Here is a 17,650-nt window from a genome sequence, read left to right on the forward strand (position 1 = left end):
AGGCTACATCAGTTCACAAAACCCCTGTATTTGAGCAGCCAACCTCCCATATGCACTTGACAAGACTCCATTTCATCCAGAAAAATGACAGAGTAATTTCCAAGAGACCCTGGACACCAAGATCACCTGAGTTTATCTACTGAGGCCACTGAAAGGTCGTGTGTACAGTAACAAGCTACAACCATTATATGGACTCCATGAGAATATACAGTGAGAAATTCAGGCTATGACCTCAGACGTGCTGCGGAATACATTCAACAATATTGAACGGTGCCTGCAGGTGTGCTTGGAGGCGAACGGTGGACATGTTCAACACCTGCTTTAAAAAATTAGTTTCTCATGAACCAAGGTATGTACAGTCTAAATTTCAGTACAATAGATCGTCTTTTTTACAAGTTAAAACAATTTTCCTGGGTAAATTAGAGAGTGAATCACCCTATGTGCGGTAATTTATCAACATATATGGCCCGATTCATCAAACCTTTTTCTCCAGTGTTCTGGTATAAAAAGCTTTGAAAAGTCATGTGATGGCTACACTAAAATTAGGTGACTCTTGGCATTCTCATGTCATTTTTGACCAACTCCGACAAAGTGGGCCGAGCTGGGCAGGATGGGACATGGTGACCATGCCTGTTAAATTTATGATGAGAGGTGACATTTATTACACCACAAATCTTTTTTCAGCAGCCACTGGAGCAGGATTTGTGGTGAGGCGTACATAGAGTCGTATGCCTCTTCATGAACCAGAAGCATCTGACTCCAGCCCATACTCTCATCAAGATCAGAATAGACAACGCCGCCAGTCTTGATGTATTGGGCCCATAGGAGTGACACCACAATTCTATGAAAGGGAATGCTGCTGATTGTTGCAAGTCGAGAAAAGCTACTTTACCCAGAAAAACCTGGATTCCAGTCAGTGCAGCAGATCCCTTCCTCTCCCGTGGGGTCCTGACTGGCTCCATTTCCCTGAATTGATGACTCAGAGTTGTGCACCACAGATATTTGGAGCATCATCAAGCTATTTTACTTAAAGAATACACTCTATTCTTTTGCACACTGTATGGTCCTGTACACTAGTCTATCAGTCTGATTTTAACTTTTGCCATGTAGAGCAACATAGCTGCATGTGTATATTAACATCATTGTCCTGTTAGCTGGTTTCCAGGAGAGATCAACAGTCCTGCACTCCGCTCAGCTTCCTCCTTGCACAAGAGAGCACTGCAGAGCTAACACAGGCAGGGCTGAGATCTATTTGATGCTTGTTGTTGACAGATTAATAATGGGAAACTGCAAATGCCACTCTGTTGATGCACATGGCAGAGTGGCATTTGCAGTTTTGCATCATTGATCTGTCTGCAGCAGCCATCAGCCCTGATTGTCTCTGTTGTATACAGGGCAGAGTGAAGGACTCTTGACTTCTATTGCAAACCTGCTAGCAGATCGATGATGCAAAAGCACATATGCTGCTATATTCATGTAGATGGCAAGAGATAAAATCGTATTGACAGGCTACTGTACAAGATCATAAAGTGCACAGAAGAATAGAATGTATTCTAAACGTAGAATACACTCTGTCAATTGTGGAGGCAGAGAAGAGCTACTGGAACCTAGGAGAGAGGGACTGTATTGCGCTGTTCAACCAAGAGCGCTGTAACTACATCAGGATGGTTCCAATGCCATCTGAATGGTAAATAGAGCCTGGAGGGGCACCCGAAAGAGAGTAAATGTTCAAGACAGGGCAGTTGTAACAATTAGTTATATTGCCACAAATAAATATATTTGTACATTGTTATAAGATCACATTGTGATTTTCTCAGTGACTCTTAAATTATAACTGTTTAAAAATAGTTAGTATGTTCAGAGTCGTGTCTTACTGTTGTTTCTACTTTTTCATATTTTTTTTACATATTTTGTCTACTCCAGCACTGGAGATAAGTGGAGGTCCAGAAGAAAGATGATAACTCCATCCTTCCACTTTGCTATTCTTTCGGAATTCCTCGAAGTTATGAATGAACAATCAAAAATATTGGTGGAGAAGCTCAACGGTCGTGCTGGCAAAGGGACTTTCAACTGCTTCATGGATGTAACACTTTGTGCTTTGGATATAATATGTGGTAAGTAAGAGCTGGGGAGCACATGAAAGGAATTCCCCTGTTAAAACATTCTAAATATTGAGGTTTGGAAAATATGGTAAAAGTAGATAAAAAGTAAATAACACGTACAACAAAAAGGCAGCACCATCACGTGAATACATGGAAAAGCTGCATCATGTATAGATAATTCACACTCAAAGGAATGACAAAAACCGTATGCACACAAGTAGAGTACGATGGGAATATTTTATTGATACACCCAACACATATACCGTAAATAAAAATTTCACCTAAAAAAACATAAAAAGCACCAATCTAACTTCTAGAGGACAACCATTAAAAGATGCCCCAACCTAGTTATTCCCCAATAACTCACCATAATTAACCAGGCAATATGGTGTGTTTTAGCATATTAACCAAACAGAATAATAAATAATCGCAATATTTAGCTAACAATAATGCATACCTAAAACATATCTTCTGAGGAAAGAGGTCATTCCTTAAGAATGAAGGATAGGAAGATGAAGCAAATTGTTTCTACACTAATACATAAAATAACCCTAATAAGCAAATGTTAAAATCAATATGCTCCTACTAGCAATATAGGTACATTGGTTATTCCTCCGACCAGAATTGAACTAAAATTATTCATAGGACTCTGGTCCATCAGTCTAGTCGGTAATCAATGGCAAAGCTCCTCCTACTTGTCAGAATCTTGGGCACCTCTTCTGATTTGTAGACCCAGAGTGACTTCCTGCATGCATCAACGATGACTAATCAGAAGAGACATTGGGTATCCCAGTAGGTAGTAGAAGAGGCCTCGGACAACTGATGTTCATTATGGACCAGGGTTCTGCAAATTTTTTTGCTCAATTCCACTGCGGCAATGTTCATCTGGATCAGGCATGCAAAGCGGTCAGGGGCTAACAGCGGCATTGAGCATATAAAGGCTCTGTTAAGCCCCCGTTACACATAGCGATATCGCTAGCAATATCGCTGTAACGTCACCAATTTTGTGGCGTAGCAGCGATACTTACCTCTGACCGGCTCCCCCGCTGCTCATCGCTGGTCACGCGAAAATGTCCTTGACCATTTCTCATCAGGCGCTTCCTGCTGGGCTTCCTGTGGCGCCGACGAGCGACGCGTGGACGCAGGCGGGAGGACGTCAGGATCGCCGCGTCTGACAGGTAAGTAGCGACCCCCGACCCCTGCTATGTTGCTGGTGAGATCTGCCTGTGTGGCAGCTCACTAGCGACCACTTAGCGATACACCAGCGATCCATATCGTTGTCGGGATCGCTGGTGCATCGCTAAGTGTAACGGTACCCTTATTGACACCACTGAAGTACTAGGAAATTGCAGGTCAGCTACAAATGTACTTATCTAAAATCGAATCAGTATACCAAGTGGACATATACCACTCTAAATACTTGTTTGGTGTGATCTGATTGGATTAGACCTTTTCTACTATAACAATGAAATATTATAGTTGCAAGGTGCAAGTGGATAAGTTGGACATTGCCGTGTAGGTGGAAGAGATGGTGGAGGAGGTAGCCAACACATTTTATTTTATTTATTTATTTATTTATTTTTTTTGGGGGGGGTACTCTGAAAATACTCTGTGGGGGGACTCTGCAAACAGGCAGTGTGTAATTTTCTGCTAGCTACATTATGCAGGCCATGTAATACTCTCCTCCTTTTTTGGGGTACAAAGAATGTAGATAGACGACTTAAAGGCATTTTCCCACGTACAAAATTAAATTTAAAGTTGATTTTAATAAATACATCTTGGAATAATAATAATTTCCACAATCTTATAAATCTTATAATCTTCCGACCAACTCCCATTCTGTATGGGCTTCCTTCTGTGGTGACCACGGGTAATGGAGAATCTGGGTACAATTGTGGAGAGGGAGCCTGAGAAACGGCTACCGCATCTAAGGAAGGCAGCAGGTGCACAAATTACCCACTCCCAAGCAGGTGATGTAGTGAGACTAAATAACCATCCAGGATCTGTAATTGGAATGAGTACTTTAAATCCTTTAACGAGGATCTATTGGAGGGCAAGTCTGGTGCCAGCAGGTGCGATAATTTCAGCTCTAGTAGCGTACACTAATGTCTCCCCCATCTACCACGTACTCACGTGCAGTATTGGACTGGGGTATCAAGGGCCAAACAGTAACATTGACTTTGGGGGGGCCCACTTTTCACCTGCATACAAATATTATACTACCCTCCTTTACAAATTTACCAATATCTCTATATAATAGTAAACTGAGTAGTTTGGTTAATGAATGATTAGATGCTGCTTTTTTCTGTACAGAGTGAATCAAGTGAATTATGCCAAGTAGTACCCATACGGTGGGGTTGGTGGCCCAGATCTGCACAATGACCCCCCTTGGGGATTGCACTGTTACCCTATAGGCCAGTCCGAGCCTGCTCATGTGGTACAGTGATACTGCGAATGGCCATTAAATGAGTAAATTTTGCTTGTTTTTAGGAATTTGTGTACAGCTCACCATAAAAAGTATCAATCTGTCAATGAAGGTATGGTAAAAAGCTTCCAAGTTCTGCACTGTAGAAAAAATTTATGCGACCAGAATGAACACTCATTTCCAGCAGATGATACATATATAAGACAGCAAGAAACACAACAAGATGGCAAAAATCAAGAACTTGACTTGACCTCTGAGAAAATTTGGGGACAAATGTAAAAAGATTGTAAAGTCGTATAGACTTGAAAAAGTTTGGAAGATGAGGCCCTCTTCAATGACTACCTTTGTTGGTAGCCCTCGTTTAATGACAGAAAAACTCACAATGGTCACAGAAATAACTTGAATCTGATAAAACTGATAAATCAAAAATCTATGAAAATTAACAACTGAAAGTCAGACATTGCTTTTCAACCATGCTTCCACAGAATTTAAAAAAAATAAAACTCATGAAATAGGCATGGACAGAAATGATGGCACCCCTGAAAATAATATGACAAAAGGGACATGTTAAATGAAGGTGTGTCCACTTATTAGCATCACAGGTGTCTGCAATCTTGGAAACAGTGAGTGGGCCTGTATATAGGGCTACAGACACTCACTGTGCTGTTTGGTGATATGGTGTGTGGAACGCCCCACAGAGCCTTAGGGTATTCGGTACCGGGCCCGTTAACTTCAATGGGGGATGTCACGGTGGCAGTGACACGGTCCGTGGCCCTGGGTGTCCAGTAATAAGATAGAGGAAAGTTGTGTGATGTTTAAGTGTGACGCCACCTGTGGTATTCTGGTCAGAGGCGACCAGCGCTGCAGTGTTGTTCCCCTGAGACTGTTGGTGTGTTGCAGCTGATGTGAAAATGGCTCTCCACAGGTAGAGCAGGGCCCCAGGGCAAAGATATTTAATGGTTCAGATGGCGGTGAACGTTGGGGTGCAGAGAAATAAGAGAAAGGCACAGAAAGGTGCAGGTTTCTTTACCTTTTACTTGCGAGTGTTTGCAATCTGGGGTACCACATACAGGTGATGGATTGAGTCCGGCTCATCTGGAGGCACTCAAAAAGGAGGAAACACAGCGTCTGGTGATGTCCATGAGTTCAAGACTTCAGGCAGTCATTGCCAACAAAGGGTTTTCAACCAAATACTAGAAATTAACATTTTATTTACAATTATTTAATCTGTCCAATTACTTTTGGTCCCTTTATAAACCGGGTGGCACATGTTAAGGAGCTGAAACTCCTAAACCCTTCATCCAATTTTAATGTGGATACCCTCAAATGAAAGCTGAAAATCTGAACTTCAACTGCATCTGAATTGTTTTGTTTAAAATTCATTGTGGTAATGTCTAGAACCAAAATTAGAAAAATGTTGTCTCTGTCGAAATATATATGGACCTAACTGTATGTTAACTGGCATGGGGCCCCCCTCCTGCCTCCAGGCATGACTTCACCCCTTAGAGTGAGGCAATGTCACTGTGACAACTGGACTCTGGGGTGTCACATGTGTATCACACTCAACATGGACCAGATGAAGGGAAGGAGAGAATTGTCTCTGAAGATTAGAAAGAAAATTATAGACAAACATGTTAAAGGTAAAAGTTATAAGACCATCTCCAATCAGCTTGATGTTCCACTGACTACAGTTGCACATATTATTCAGAAATGTAAGCTCCATGGGACTGTAGCCAACCTCCCTGGACGTGGCCGCAGGAGGAAAATTGATGACAAATTAAAGAGACGGATAATACGAAAGGTAACAAAAGAGCCCAGAAAAACTTCTAAACAGATTAAAGGTGAACTTCAAGCTCAAGGAACATCAGTGTCAGATCGCTCTATCCATCGTTTTATGAGCCAAATTGGACTTCATGGGAGACGACCAAGGAGGACACCATTGTTGAAAAAATTATAAAGAAGCAAGACTGGAATTTGCCAAACTACATGTTGACAAGACACAAAGCTCCTGGGAGAATGTCCTGTGGACAGATGAGACAAAAATGCAACTTTTTGGCAAGGCACATCAGCTCTATGTTCACAGATGGAAAAATGAAGCATATCAAGAAAAGAACACTGTCCATACTGTGAAACATGGAGGAAGCTCTGTTATGTTCTGGGGCTGCTTTGCTGCATCTGGCACAGGGTGTCTAGAATCTGTGCAGGATGCATTGAAATCTCAAGACTATCAAGGGATTCTAGAGAGAAATGTGCTGCCCAGTGTCAGAAAGCTTGGTCTCAGTCGCAAGTTGTGGGTCTTGCAACAGTATAATTACCAAAACACAAAGCTAAAATCACCCAAGAATGGCTAAGAGGAAAGCGTTGGACTATTCTGAAGTGGCCTTCTATGAGCCCTGACCTGAATCCTACTAAGCATCTTTGGAAAGAGCTGAAAAATGCCGTCTGGAAAAGGCAACCTTCAAACACGAGACAACTGGAGCAGTTTGCTCTTGAGGAGTGGGCCAAAATACCTGTCAAGAGGTGCAGAAGTCTCATTGACAGTTATAGGAATCGTTTGATTGCAGTGATTGCCTCAAAAGATTATGCAACAAAATATTAAGTTAAGGGTACCATCATTTCACTCCACGCCTATTTCAGGAGTTTAATTTTTTTTTTAATTCTGTGGAAGCATGGTTGAAAAGCAATGTCTGACTTTCATTTGTTCATTTTCATAGATTTTTGATTTATTATTACTTTTGTCATATTCAAGTTATTTCTGTGACCATTGTGGGTTTTTCTAACATTAAACGAGGGGTACCAACAATTTTGACCGTGTGTATACAGGATGGATCACGTAGTGTGCTAGTCCACCACAGCCATGCCAATACTTGACATGGCTTTGATGGCTCCAGAAGTGCCCACAGACTAGAAGCTTGTTGATTGGCTGCGGTGCAGTCTTTCAACAAACTTTGTTTGGCATCCAAACCCAAACAGTAAGCTGGAATTCCAGTAAAAAGTTAATGTTTGGTACAAACCCTGAACTGTAAAATTTTGCTCATCACTAGACAATACCAATTATGTTCATTTTCATCTTATATATTTTTTTACATAAAGCAGTCCCATTAAAGTTTTTATCATTTATATCCTCTTAATATATTGCAATCATATGATATAAGATAAGATTGTGTACTTAAAATTTCTCATTTTGCCTTTTCACACAGCTAATTCTTCTGTTTATTTCTGCGCTATGTAGAAACAGAAAGTCTCTTGTCCTGGCATTTATCATTCCCTCTTCACCTCCTGACCCAGCTACTACTCCTCCCCCCTGCCAGGGACATTTCTAGTGACTCATGACTCATACAGGGAAAATTGACTTCCTTTCTCTACATAGAGCCTAAAGGGGGTTTTACACTAAGCGATATCGCTAGCAATATTGCTAAAACGTCACCGGTTTTGTGACGTTATAGCGATATTGCTAGCGATATCGCTATGTGTGATACTTACCTCCGACCGGCTCCCCCGCTGTCCATCGCTGATCGCGCGAGAATGTCTGGCTCCATTTCTTGTCGGGCGCTTCCTGCTGAGACTTCCTGCTGTGACGACGAGCGACGCATGGAGGCGGGCGGGAGGACGGCAGGATCGCTGTGTGTGAAAGGTGAGTAACGTGCGCTGCGTCGCTGCTGCATCGCTGTGAGATCTTTCTGTATGAAAGCTCACTAGCGATCATTTAGCGATGCACCAGCGATCCTGACCGGGTCGGATCGCTGGTCGGATCGCTGGTGCATCGCTAAATGTAAAAGGGCCTTAACAGTATTCAGCTAGTCAGCTTTTAATCACTTGATATCATAGACGTAAAGGAAAACAGAAGAATTAACTGGGTAAAAGGGCAAAATAAGAAAATGAGCAATTGTAAGTACATAGTGCTATATAATATGATGACCGCAATACATTATCCGGTTTGTTAGGTCTAAATTGATAAGTCTACATTCACTTTGTGTGACTGCAGGCTTATGAATCCCCCCAGTGCACGTACTGTGCGCTGCAAGGATTTGTCGGTTTCTGAGCCAGGACTGGCGGGTAGGGGTGAGCTATGCATACTCCTAGGCAGAGCGCATCTATCAGCCATATCCTCCTTCTTCTCCTCTCGCTTCCTCAAGTTCAATGTGGACAAATCTGAACGCATCATCTTTCCTCCATCTCACAGATCTTCCTTACCTGACCTAGCTATAACAATTAATGACATCACGCTTTCCCCAGTGCCGGAAGTCCGATGCCTCGGAGTAACCTTTGACTCTGCCCTGTCCTTCAAACCGCACATCCAAGCTCTTTCTACTTCCTGTCGCCTCCAGCTCAAAAATATTTCCAGAATCCGTCCTTTCCTCAACCCTCAATCTACTAAAATGCTTGTGCATGCCCTCATCATCTCCTGCCTCGACTACTGCAACATCCTTTTCTGTGGTCTCCCTGCTAACACCCTCGCACCTCTCCAGTCCATCCTTAACTCTGCTGCCCGAGTAATTCATCTCTCTCCACGCTACTCCTCCGCTTCTCCCCTCTGCAAACCTCTTCACTGGCTCCCATTCCCTCAGCGTATCCAGTTCAAATTACTAATACTGACCTACAAGGCCATCTATAACCTGTCTCCCCCATATGTCTCTTTACTAATCTCCCGATACCTTCCCGAACGTAATCTCCGGTCCTCCTAAGACCTCCTTCTCTCCTCCACACTTATTCGCTCCTCACCCAGCCGCCTCCAAGACTTCTCCCGAATTGCCCCTATTCTCTGGAATTCTTTGCCCCAACAAGTCCGACTATCAACCACATTTGCATCCTTCAGATGGAACCTGAAAACCCACCTCTTCAAGAAAGCCTACAGCCTGCAATGACGCCACTACCTCCTTCTCTCTCACCACTACCGGTGATATCACCTGAACCAACACCGGAACTGCTGCAACCCACCAACCTACTGTCTCCTTCCCCACCATCCTGTAGCATGTAAGCCCGAAAGGGCAGGGTCCTCTCTCCCCTCTGTATCAGTCTGTCATTGCTAGTTTGTTTACTGTAAGTGATATCTGTAATTTGTATGTAACCCCTTCTCATGTACAGCACCATGGAATCAATGGTGCTATATAAATAAATAAATAATAATAATAATAATAATAATAATAATAAATCTAGTGGGCATGACCTCGTTCCATACACTTGTATTGAGCAAGGCTGTGCCACGCCTAGTGACATGTCCATCCAGTGGATGCGGCCTCACTCTATATGAATGTATGAAGACATACACATATACATATTACAGACACTATCATCACTGTTCCCATCGAAGCCCATATTCATATTCCCTATCATTATCTCTTTGTAGAGTGGGAGAAAACCAGGGATCCCACAGGAAAATAGGGGGGGGAAGCCAGCACTGCTTAAGGTTAGAACGCATAAATTGAAGTGCATATGCACATAATATCCAGCTGTATTCAAAAATGAGATATTTGGCAAAAAAATTGATCAATTCAATTGAGCCACCCCGCCGCGCCAAGGCAATCTCATGTGGGGGGTCCTACTCTACATTTATAATAAATACTGTGCCATTATGGCCTCCTAAGAGCATGACCACATCAAGTGCAATCTGTACCTGAACATTGCTGGATCGCTCCCATGAAGCCAGATGAAGCAAGTGCAGATGAAGGCCAACCAGGTCTGAACACACACATATCAAGATTGACCTCCACACATTGCCCAACCAGGAAACATAGATGAAGGGCGATATTGGCCTGGACACAGGTGCACAATTAAATAAAGCTTGGGGCAGGGCGGGGCTGCCGTGTGTGTGCACAGCAGCCTAGATCCATCATAATGAACACAGAAAAATTTATAGCGGACATAGCCAAGCGTGCACGGCAGCAGTGGTGGTGAGCCACAAACCAACAACAAGAAAATAGGGGGGAAGCCAGCACTGCTTGAGGTTAGAACGCATAAATTGAAGTGCATATGCACATAATATCCAGCTGTATTCAAAAATGAGATATTTGGCAAAAAAATTGATCAATTCAATTGAGCCACCCCGCCGCGCCAAGGCAGTCTCATGTGGGGGGTCCTACTCTACATTTATAATAAATACTGTGCCATTACGGCCTCCTAAGAGCATGACCACATCAAGTGCAATCTGTACCTGAACATTGCTGGATCGCTCCCATGAAGCCAGATGAAGCAAGTGCAGATGAAGGCCAACCAGGTCTGAACACAGACATATCAAGATTGACCTCCACACATTGCCCAACCAGGAAACATAGATGAAGGGCGATATTGGCCCGGACACAGGTGCACAATTAAATAAAGCTTGGGGCAGGGCGGGGCTGCCGTGTGTGTGCACAGCAGCCTAGATCCATCATAATGAACACAGAAAAATTTATAGCGGACATAGCCAAGCGTGCACAGCAGCAGTGGAGGTGAGCCACAAACCAACAACAAGAAAATAGAGGGGGAAGCCAGCACTGCTTAAGGTTAGAACGCATGGTGGTGGCTCACCACCACTGCTGCCGTGCACGCTTGGCTATGTTCGCTATAAATTTTTCTGTGTTCATTATGATGGATCTAGGCTGCTGTGCACACACACGGCAGCCCCGCCCTGCCCCAAGCTTTATTTAATTGTGCACCTGTGTCCGGGCCAATATCGCCCTTCATCTATGTTTGCTGGTTGGGCAATGTGTGGAGGTCAATCCTGATATGTCTGTGTTCAGACCTGGTTGGCCTTCATCTGCACTTGTTTCATCTGGCTTCATGGGAGCGATCCAGCAATGTTCAGGTACAGATTGCACTTGATGTGGTCATGCTCTTAGGAGGCCGTAATGGCACAATATTTATTATAAATGTAGAGTAGGACCCCCCACATGAGATTGCCTTGGCGCGTCGGGGTGGCTCAATTGAATTGATCATTTTTTTTGCCAAATATCTCATTTTTGAATACAGCTGGATATTATGTGCATATGCACTTCAATTTATGCGTTCTAACCTTAAGCAGTGCTGGCTTCCCCCCCTATTTTCTTGTTGTTGGTTTGTGGCTCACCACCACTGCTGCCGTGCACGCTTGGCTATGTCCGCTATAAATTTTTCTGTGTTCATTATGATGGATCTAGGCTGCTGTGCACACACACGGCAGCCCCGCCCTGCCCCAAGCTTTATTTAATTGTGCACCTGTGTCCGGGCCAATATCGCCCTTCATCTAAGTTTCCTGGTTGGGCAATGTGTGGAGGTCAATCCTCATATGTCTGTGTTCAGACCTGGTAGGCCTTCATCTGCACTTGTTTCATCTGGCTTCATGGGAGCGATCCAGCAATGTTCAGGTACAGATTGCACTTGATGTGGTCATGCTCTTAGGAGGCCGTAATGGCACAGTATTTATTATAAATGTAGAGTAGGACCCCCCACATGAGATTGCCTTGGCGCGGCGGGGTGGCTCAATTGAATTGATCAATTTTTTTGCCAAATATCTCATTTTTGAATACAGCTGGATATTATGTGCATATGCACTTCAATTTATACGTTCTAACCTTAAGCAGTGCTGGCTTCCCCCCCTATCATCCCAGAGGAAACCCTTGCTGTGACGATACAATAGGATACACTTTATTGATCCCGAGGGAAATTATGGTATCACAGCAGCGTTACAACAGCATTACAAACAAAACATTACAAACAGCATTAATACATTACATTGCAAACAGCATTACATAGAGTAATTGCTAACACAGATCCTGTGCATGACTAACCACAATACGTAACAAACAAAGGTACACAAGTCTCTGATCCTTTACATTAGTGCGCCGGCCCTAGGTCATAGCTGTTTTTCACCTTTAGTGAATTGTTATACATCCCCATAGCAGTAGGCTCAAACGATTTCCTGAAGGTCTCCTTCTTGCACCTTAGTAGGATTAGACGGCTGCTGAATGTGCCCTTCTGATTCAAGAACAGCCCGTATAGTGGGTGTGTATTATTGTGCATTATAGCCCTGCACTTCTTTTGAATCCTATCTTCCACTACCTCCTCAAAAGAGTCAAGATGGAGGCCAACAGCCGCGCTTGCCTTCTTGATAAGTTTGTTGAGCTTATTGGCGTCAGCTACTCGCACACTACTGCCCCAGCAAATGATAACAAAAAAGATGGCGCTTGTGTAGTAGGGCCCGGGATCGGGAGGTGGTCCATTGCTTACCACGACCGGACAATGCAAAGACAAGACGGAGGCAGAATTCAGTTGTAACAGATCCGGGTTTATTGGCCATCCTCCTGACGACCTTAGCCATGCACTGCAGTTCCTTTACAGCTCTATGCTTCCAGGCCCGGGTACCTTTCACCTTTCCTTTAGTCGCGATGACGTCCCTCGCGGATCTTTCGCTGGGGCTGTCCTAGACCAATCTACCACCAGCCCTTCACCTGCCCGAGGTTGTCGTCCAACCGGTACCCCCGGGGCCTCGTCTGTCCTGCGGTACGTCGTGTCAGGGCCACCCCCTGACTGTCTTCTCCTGTCAGTCCCCTGGTCGAGCTCTTCACCGTTCTCCGTCTTCTGTCCTGAGTCTTCCTCTGCTGAGCTCCTCCCGGGACTAACCTCTCTGGAACCCCAACCAGTCCTATTTATCCCATCTCTCACTGGGAATTCCCCTCCTGGGTTCCAATCTCCCCGCCCCCCATGACTAAGCAGTTTCTATAGCCGTAAGCTGATGTTAAGTCCTGAACTACACTCCCCCTGCCATCTTGTGGTCGAATTTTGGTACTGCACTCCCTTTTCTGTCTTTCCCTGCTGTTACCTTTCTGTCATTGCCAATCTCCGTCTGTAGTGCACAAATCGTCCCCTCCTACTTCCAGTCAAGTCTGTCCGTCAAGTCACCTTCCCCACACTTGCTACAACGGACTGGTAGAACATTTCCAGCATTTTACTGCACACATTGAACGACCTGAGCTTCTGCAGAAAGTACAGTCTGCTCATTCCCTTCTTGTGAATCTTCTCTGTATGACACCTCCAATCAAGTTTGCTGTCAAGGTGAACCCCCAAATATTTGTAGGTCTCAACCATCTCCACCTCCTGGCCAGCAATAGTGATCGGTAAGTAGTCATCTTTTTTCCTTCTATAACTCACCACCATACAAACTCCTTGCAGATGTTGTCCTTGGTGGGATTAGAAGCCATGAATCATGGAATTGCTGGGAGGATTCATAAGTCTGCAATCACACAGAGTGAATGCAGACTTATCAATTTAGACCAGGCAAGAGGGTAAACATTTTTGGGAGTACTTCTTTACAAATGGGAAAATAAACTGGTTTAATAAAGTGTTAAAAATATAAAATAGCCCTGGATTTAAGGGGTTATGAACCTGTGATTCTCCAATTGCTTGTACAATATATAGTAATATTTCAATAATGCATGTCAATTGTCTATTTACCATTCTCTTATATATCTCTGCCTGAGCCAGGGCGTTTGGGGGGTACTAAAATTGCTGAAACGGCACCTTATTTAGGCTCTTGGATGCTACGATAGAATATTAGCACCCCACAACCACGGTTCAGGGGTTCCAATGGAGTGACGGAGGAGAATTTTTCTTACTGTATGACTAACCACATAATTTACTTAGTCACTATTCACCATGGCATGTAAGACGTTAAACCACATTCTGAATCACCTCCAATGTTTTCATCCTTGTCTTGAGGGTTCTGCTGTTAATTCCTTGTTCTCTTTTGTTGGAAAGAACTTTATTATGTTAAAACTTCAGAGAACTTATTTCAGTCCTCCTTAACTTCAGCAAAGTATCAGCTTAAGAAAATGAGGATAGTTATGAAGTAGTTTGACATTTAGCTTGCAAAGTTTTAAAAAAGGCCTTCAACCCTCTCAGGTCTCTGTGTGTTCTCTCTAACTAGGCTCTCAATGTGATAATAGCTTTTTCTACTCTTTAAAGTTGACTATTCAGATCTTAGTCTGAATTTATAGCATTAAATGAGATAACTCATCAAAGTTTTGTAGATGTATAAAATAAAAACATGTTTTTTTGTTTCTTACCCTCCTAAGGTCAGGCTGCTACAGTAATTTCAGATTTTCTATGGTAAATATACAGTCGCTAAAGCAGATATGTCACCAGATTTTACAACATTATAATTATTATTTATTTTAAAGCCTCATTAATTCCAGGGTACTGTACATGTGAAGAAAGGTTTACATATCTATTATATACTTACCTAAAATTGTCCGTCCTCCACTTCCGTCTGGATGTCCTTGAATCCCATAATTCATTGCGCCGACCGGAAGTACAGTGACCACCATATTGGAACACCCATGTAATGGATGTTCCAATTTGGCACCCACTGCTGGTACCAGCCCCTTGCGAAGTATCACTTGACCGCTGAATACAGGAAGTGCTGCAGGAAGCCGGGAAATCAGAGACAGATGCAGGGACATTGCAGCCACTGCGTGAGGAGGACATAGGAGGACCGGGGAGGAGCGGGGAGGACGAATGAGGACCGGGGGAGCCGAGCCAAGGCAAGCTATACATACAGGATGGGACCAGGGAGCAATACATACAGGATGGGGCCAGGGAGTCATAAATACAGGATGGGACCAGGGAGCCATACAGTCATGGCCAAAAGTTTTGAGAATGACACAAATATTAATTTTTACAAAGTCTACTGCTTCATTTTTTCTAATGGCAATTTGCATATACTCCAGAATGTTATAAAGAGTGATCAGCTTAACAGCAATTACTTGCAAAGTCAATATTTGCCTAGAAAATAAACTTTATCCCCCAAAACACATTTCAACATCATTGCAGCCCTGCCTTAAAAGGACCAGCTAACATCGTTTCAGTGATTGCTCCATTAACACAGGTGTGGGTGTTGATGAGGACAGGGCTGGAGATCAATCTGTCATGATTAAGTAAGAATGACACCACTGGACACTTTAAAAGGAGGCTGGTGCTTGGCATCATTGTTTCTCTTCTGTTAACCATGGTTATCTCTAAAGAAACACATGCAGTCATCATTGCACTGCACAAAAATGGCCTAACAGGGAAGAGTATCGCAGCTAGAAAGATTGCACCTCAGTCAACAATCTATCGCATCATCAAGAACTTCAAGGAGAGAGGTTCCCTTGTTGCCAAAAAGGCTCCAGGGCGCCCAAGAAAGACCAGCAAGCGCCAGGACCGTCTCTTAAAAGTGTTTCAGCTGCGGGATCAGCCACCAGCAGTGCAGAGCTTGCTCAGGAATGGCAGCAGGCAGGTGTGAGTGCATCTGCACGCACTGTGAGGCGGAGACTCTTGGAGCAAGGCCTGGTCTCAAGGAGGGCAGCAAAGAAGCCACTTCTCTCCAGGAAAAACATCATGGACAGACTGATATTCTGCAAGAGGTACAGGGAGTGGACTGCTGAGGACTGGGGTAAAGTCATTTTCTCTGATGAATCCCCTTTTCGATTGTTTGGGACATCTGGAAAACGGCTTATTCGGAGAAGACCAGGTGAGCGCTACCACCAGTCTTGTCTCATGCCAACTGTCAAGCATCCTGAAACTATTCATGTGTGGGGTTGCTTCTCAGCCAAGGGAATGGGCTCTCTCTCGGTCTTGCCTAAAAACACAGCCATGAATAAAGAATGGTACCAGAATGTCCTCCAAGAGCAACTTCTCCCAACCGTCCAAGAGCAGTTTGGCGATCAACAATGCCTTTTTCAACATGATGGAGCACCTTGCTATAAAGCAAAGGTGATAACTAAATGGCTCAGGGAACAAAACATAGAGATTTTGGGACCATGGCCTGGAAGCTCCCCAGATCTTAATCCCATTGAGAACTTGTGGTCAGTCATCAAGAGACTGGTGGACAAACAAAAACCTTCAAATTCAGACAAAATAAAAGCATTGATTTTGCAAGAATGGACTGCTATCAGTCAGGATTTGATCCAGAAGTTGATTGAGAGCATGCCAGGGAGAATTGCTGAGGTTCTGAAGAAGAAGGGTCAACACTGCAAATATTGACTTGCTGCATTAACTCATTCTAACTGTCAATATAACCTTTTGTTACTCATAATATGATTGCAATTATATTTCTGTATGTGATAAAAACATCTGACAAACACATAAAAACCAGAGGGCAGCAGATCATGTGAAAATATAATATTTGTATCATTCTCAAAACTTTTGGCCATGACTGTACATACAGGATGGGATCAGGGAGCCATACATACAAGAGGGGGAGCCACACATACCAGGACAGGAACGGGGGGAGCCCCACATACCAGGACAGGGATGGGCGGAGCCACACATACCAGAACAGGGACGGGGAGAGCCACACATACCAGGACGGGAACAACCACACATACCAGGACAGGGACGGGGAGAGCCACACATACCAGGACAGGGACGAAGGGAGCCACACATAGCAGGACAGGGACGAGGGCAGCCACACAGCAGTACGGGGACGGGGGCAGCCATACATAGCAGGACAGGGATGAGGGGAGCCACACATAGCAGGACAGGGATGAGGGGAGCCACACATAGCAGGACAGGGACGAGGGGAGCCACACATAGCAGGACAGGGACGAGGGGAGCCACACATAGCAGGACAGGGACGGGGGAGCCACGCGTAGCAGGACAGGGACCATTGCCTTCGCCATCACCCCATCATTGCCTTCTCCCCATCACCCCCATCATTCCCCTCTCCTCCACCTACAAACACAAAGACACACACACAGCACCATTGACCTATGTGCATATTCCCCCACAGCGCTACGCATGGAAGGACGCACAGACACAACACCACTCATCTCTGCATACACACACACACACACATACTTACAAAACACACACACACATACTTACAAAACACACACACACACATACATACAAAATACACACACAGCACCTCTCACCTGTCTGCAGCCGCAGCATCATCGGCGCCCGCACTTCCTCGCTCTGGCACAGTGGCTAGCCAGCCGCTGAATGATGATGTCATCCAGCGGCGCTGCTCTCTGTGTCAGAGACAGGTAGCACAGGCGCCGGGCAGGAAGCAGGGCAGATCCTTGCAGCTCCGCTCCTGCTATTTTCTCTTGCAGGCAGCAGAGCTGCTAGGATCGCTCCCTGCCAACCGCACATGAGGGCAATCTGGCCAGGGGCCCCCGGAGCC

General features: G+C 44.4%; 1 protein-coding gene across 2 annotated transcripts in view; it reads left to right on the forward strand.

Moving 5' to 3' along the window:
* The window catches only part of LOC141092548 (cytochrome P450 4V2-like), a 132,100-nt gene that overhangs the window by 66,056 nt on the left and 48,394 nt on the right, over positions 1-17,650 (forward strand). For both annotated transcript variants that reach the window (XM_073578796.1, XM_073578805.1), the window contains exon 4: positions 1,924-2,114. In XM_073578796.1, the coding sequence (XP_073434897.1) occupies positions 1,924-2,114 (191 nt within the window). The remainder of the gene's footprint in view (positions 1-1,923; positions 2,115-17,650) is intronic.

The sequence above is a fragment of the Dendrobates tinctorius genome, unplaced genomic scaffold (genome assembly GCF_039654945.1).
Source record: "Dendrobates tinctorius isolate UK_male_01 unplaced genomic scaffold, ASM3965494v1 ptg000008l, whole genome shotgun sequence".
NCBI classification, from domain to species: Eukaryota; Metazoa; Chordata; class Amphibia; order Anura; family Dendrobatidae; genus Dendrobates; species Dendrobates tinctorius.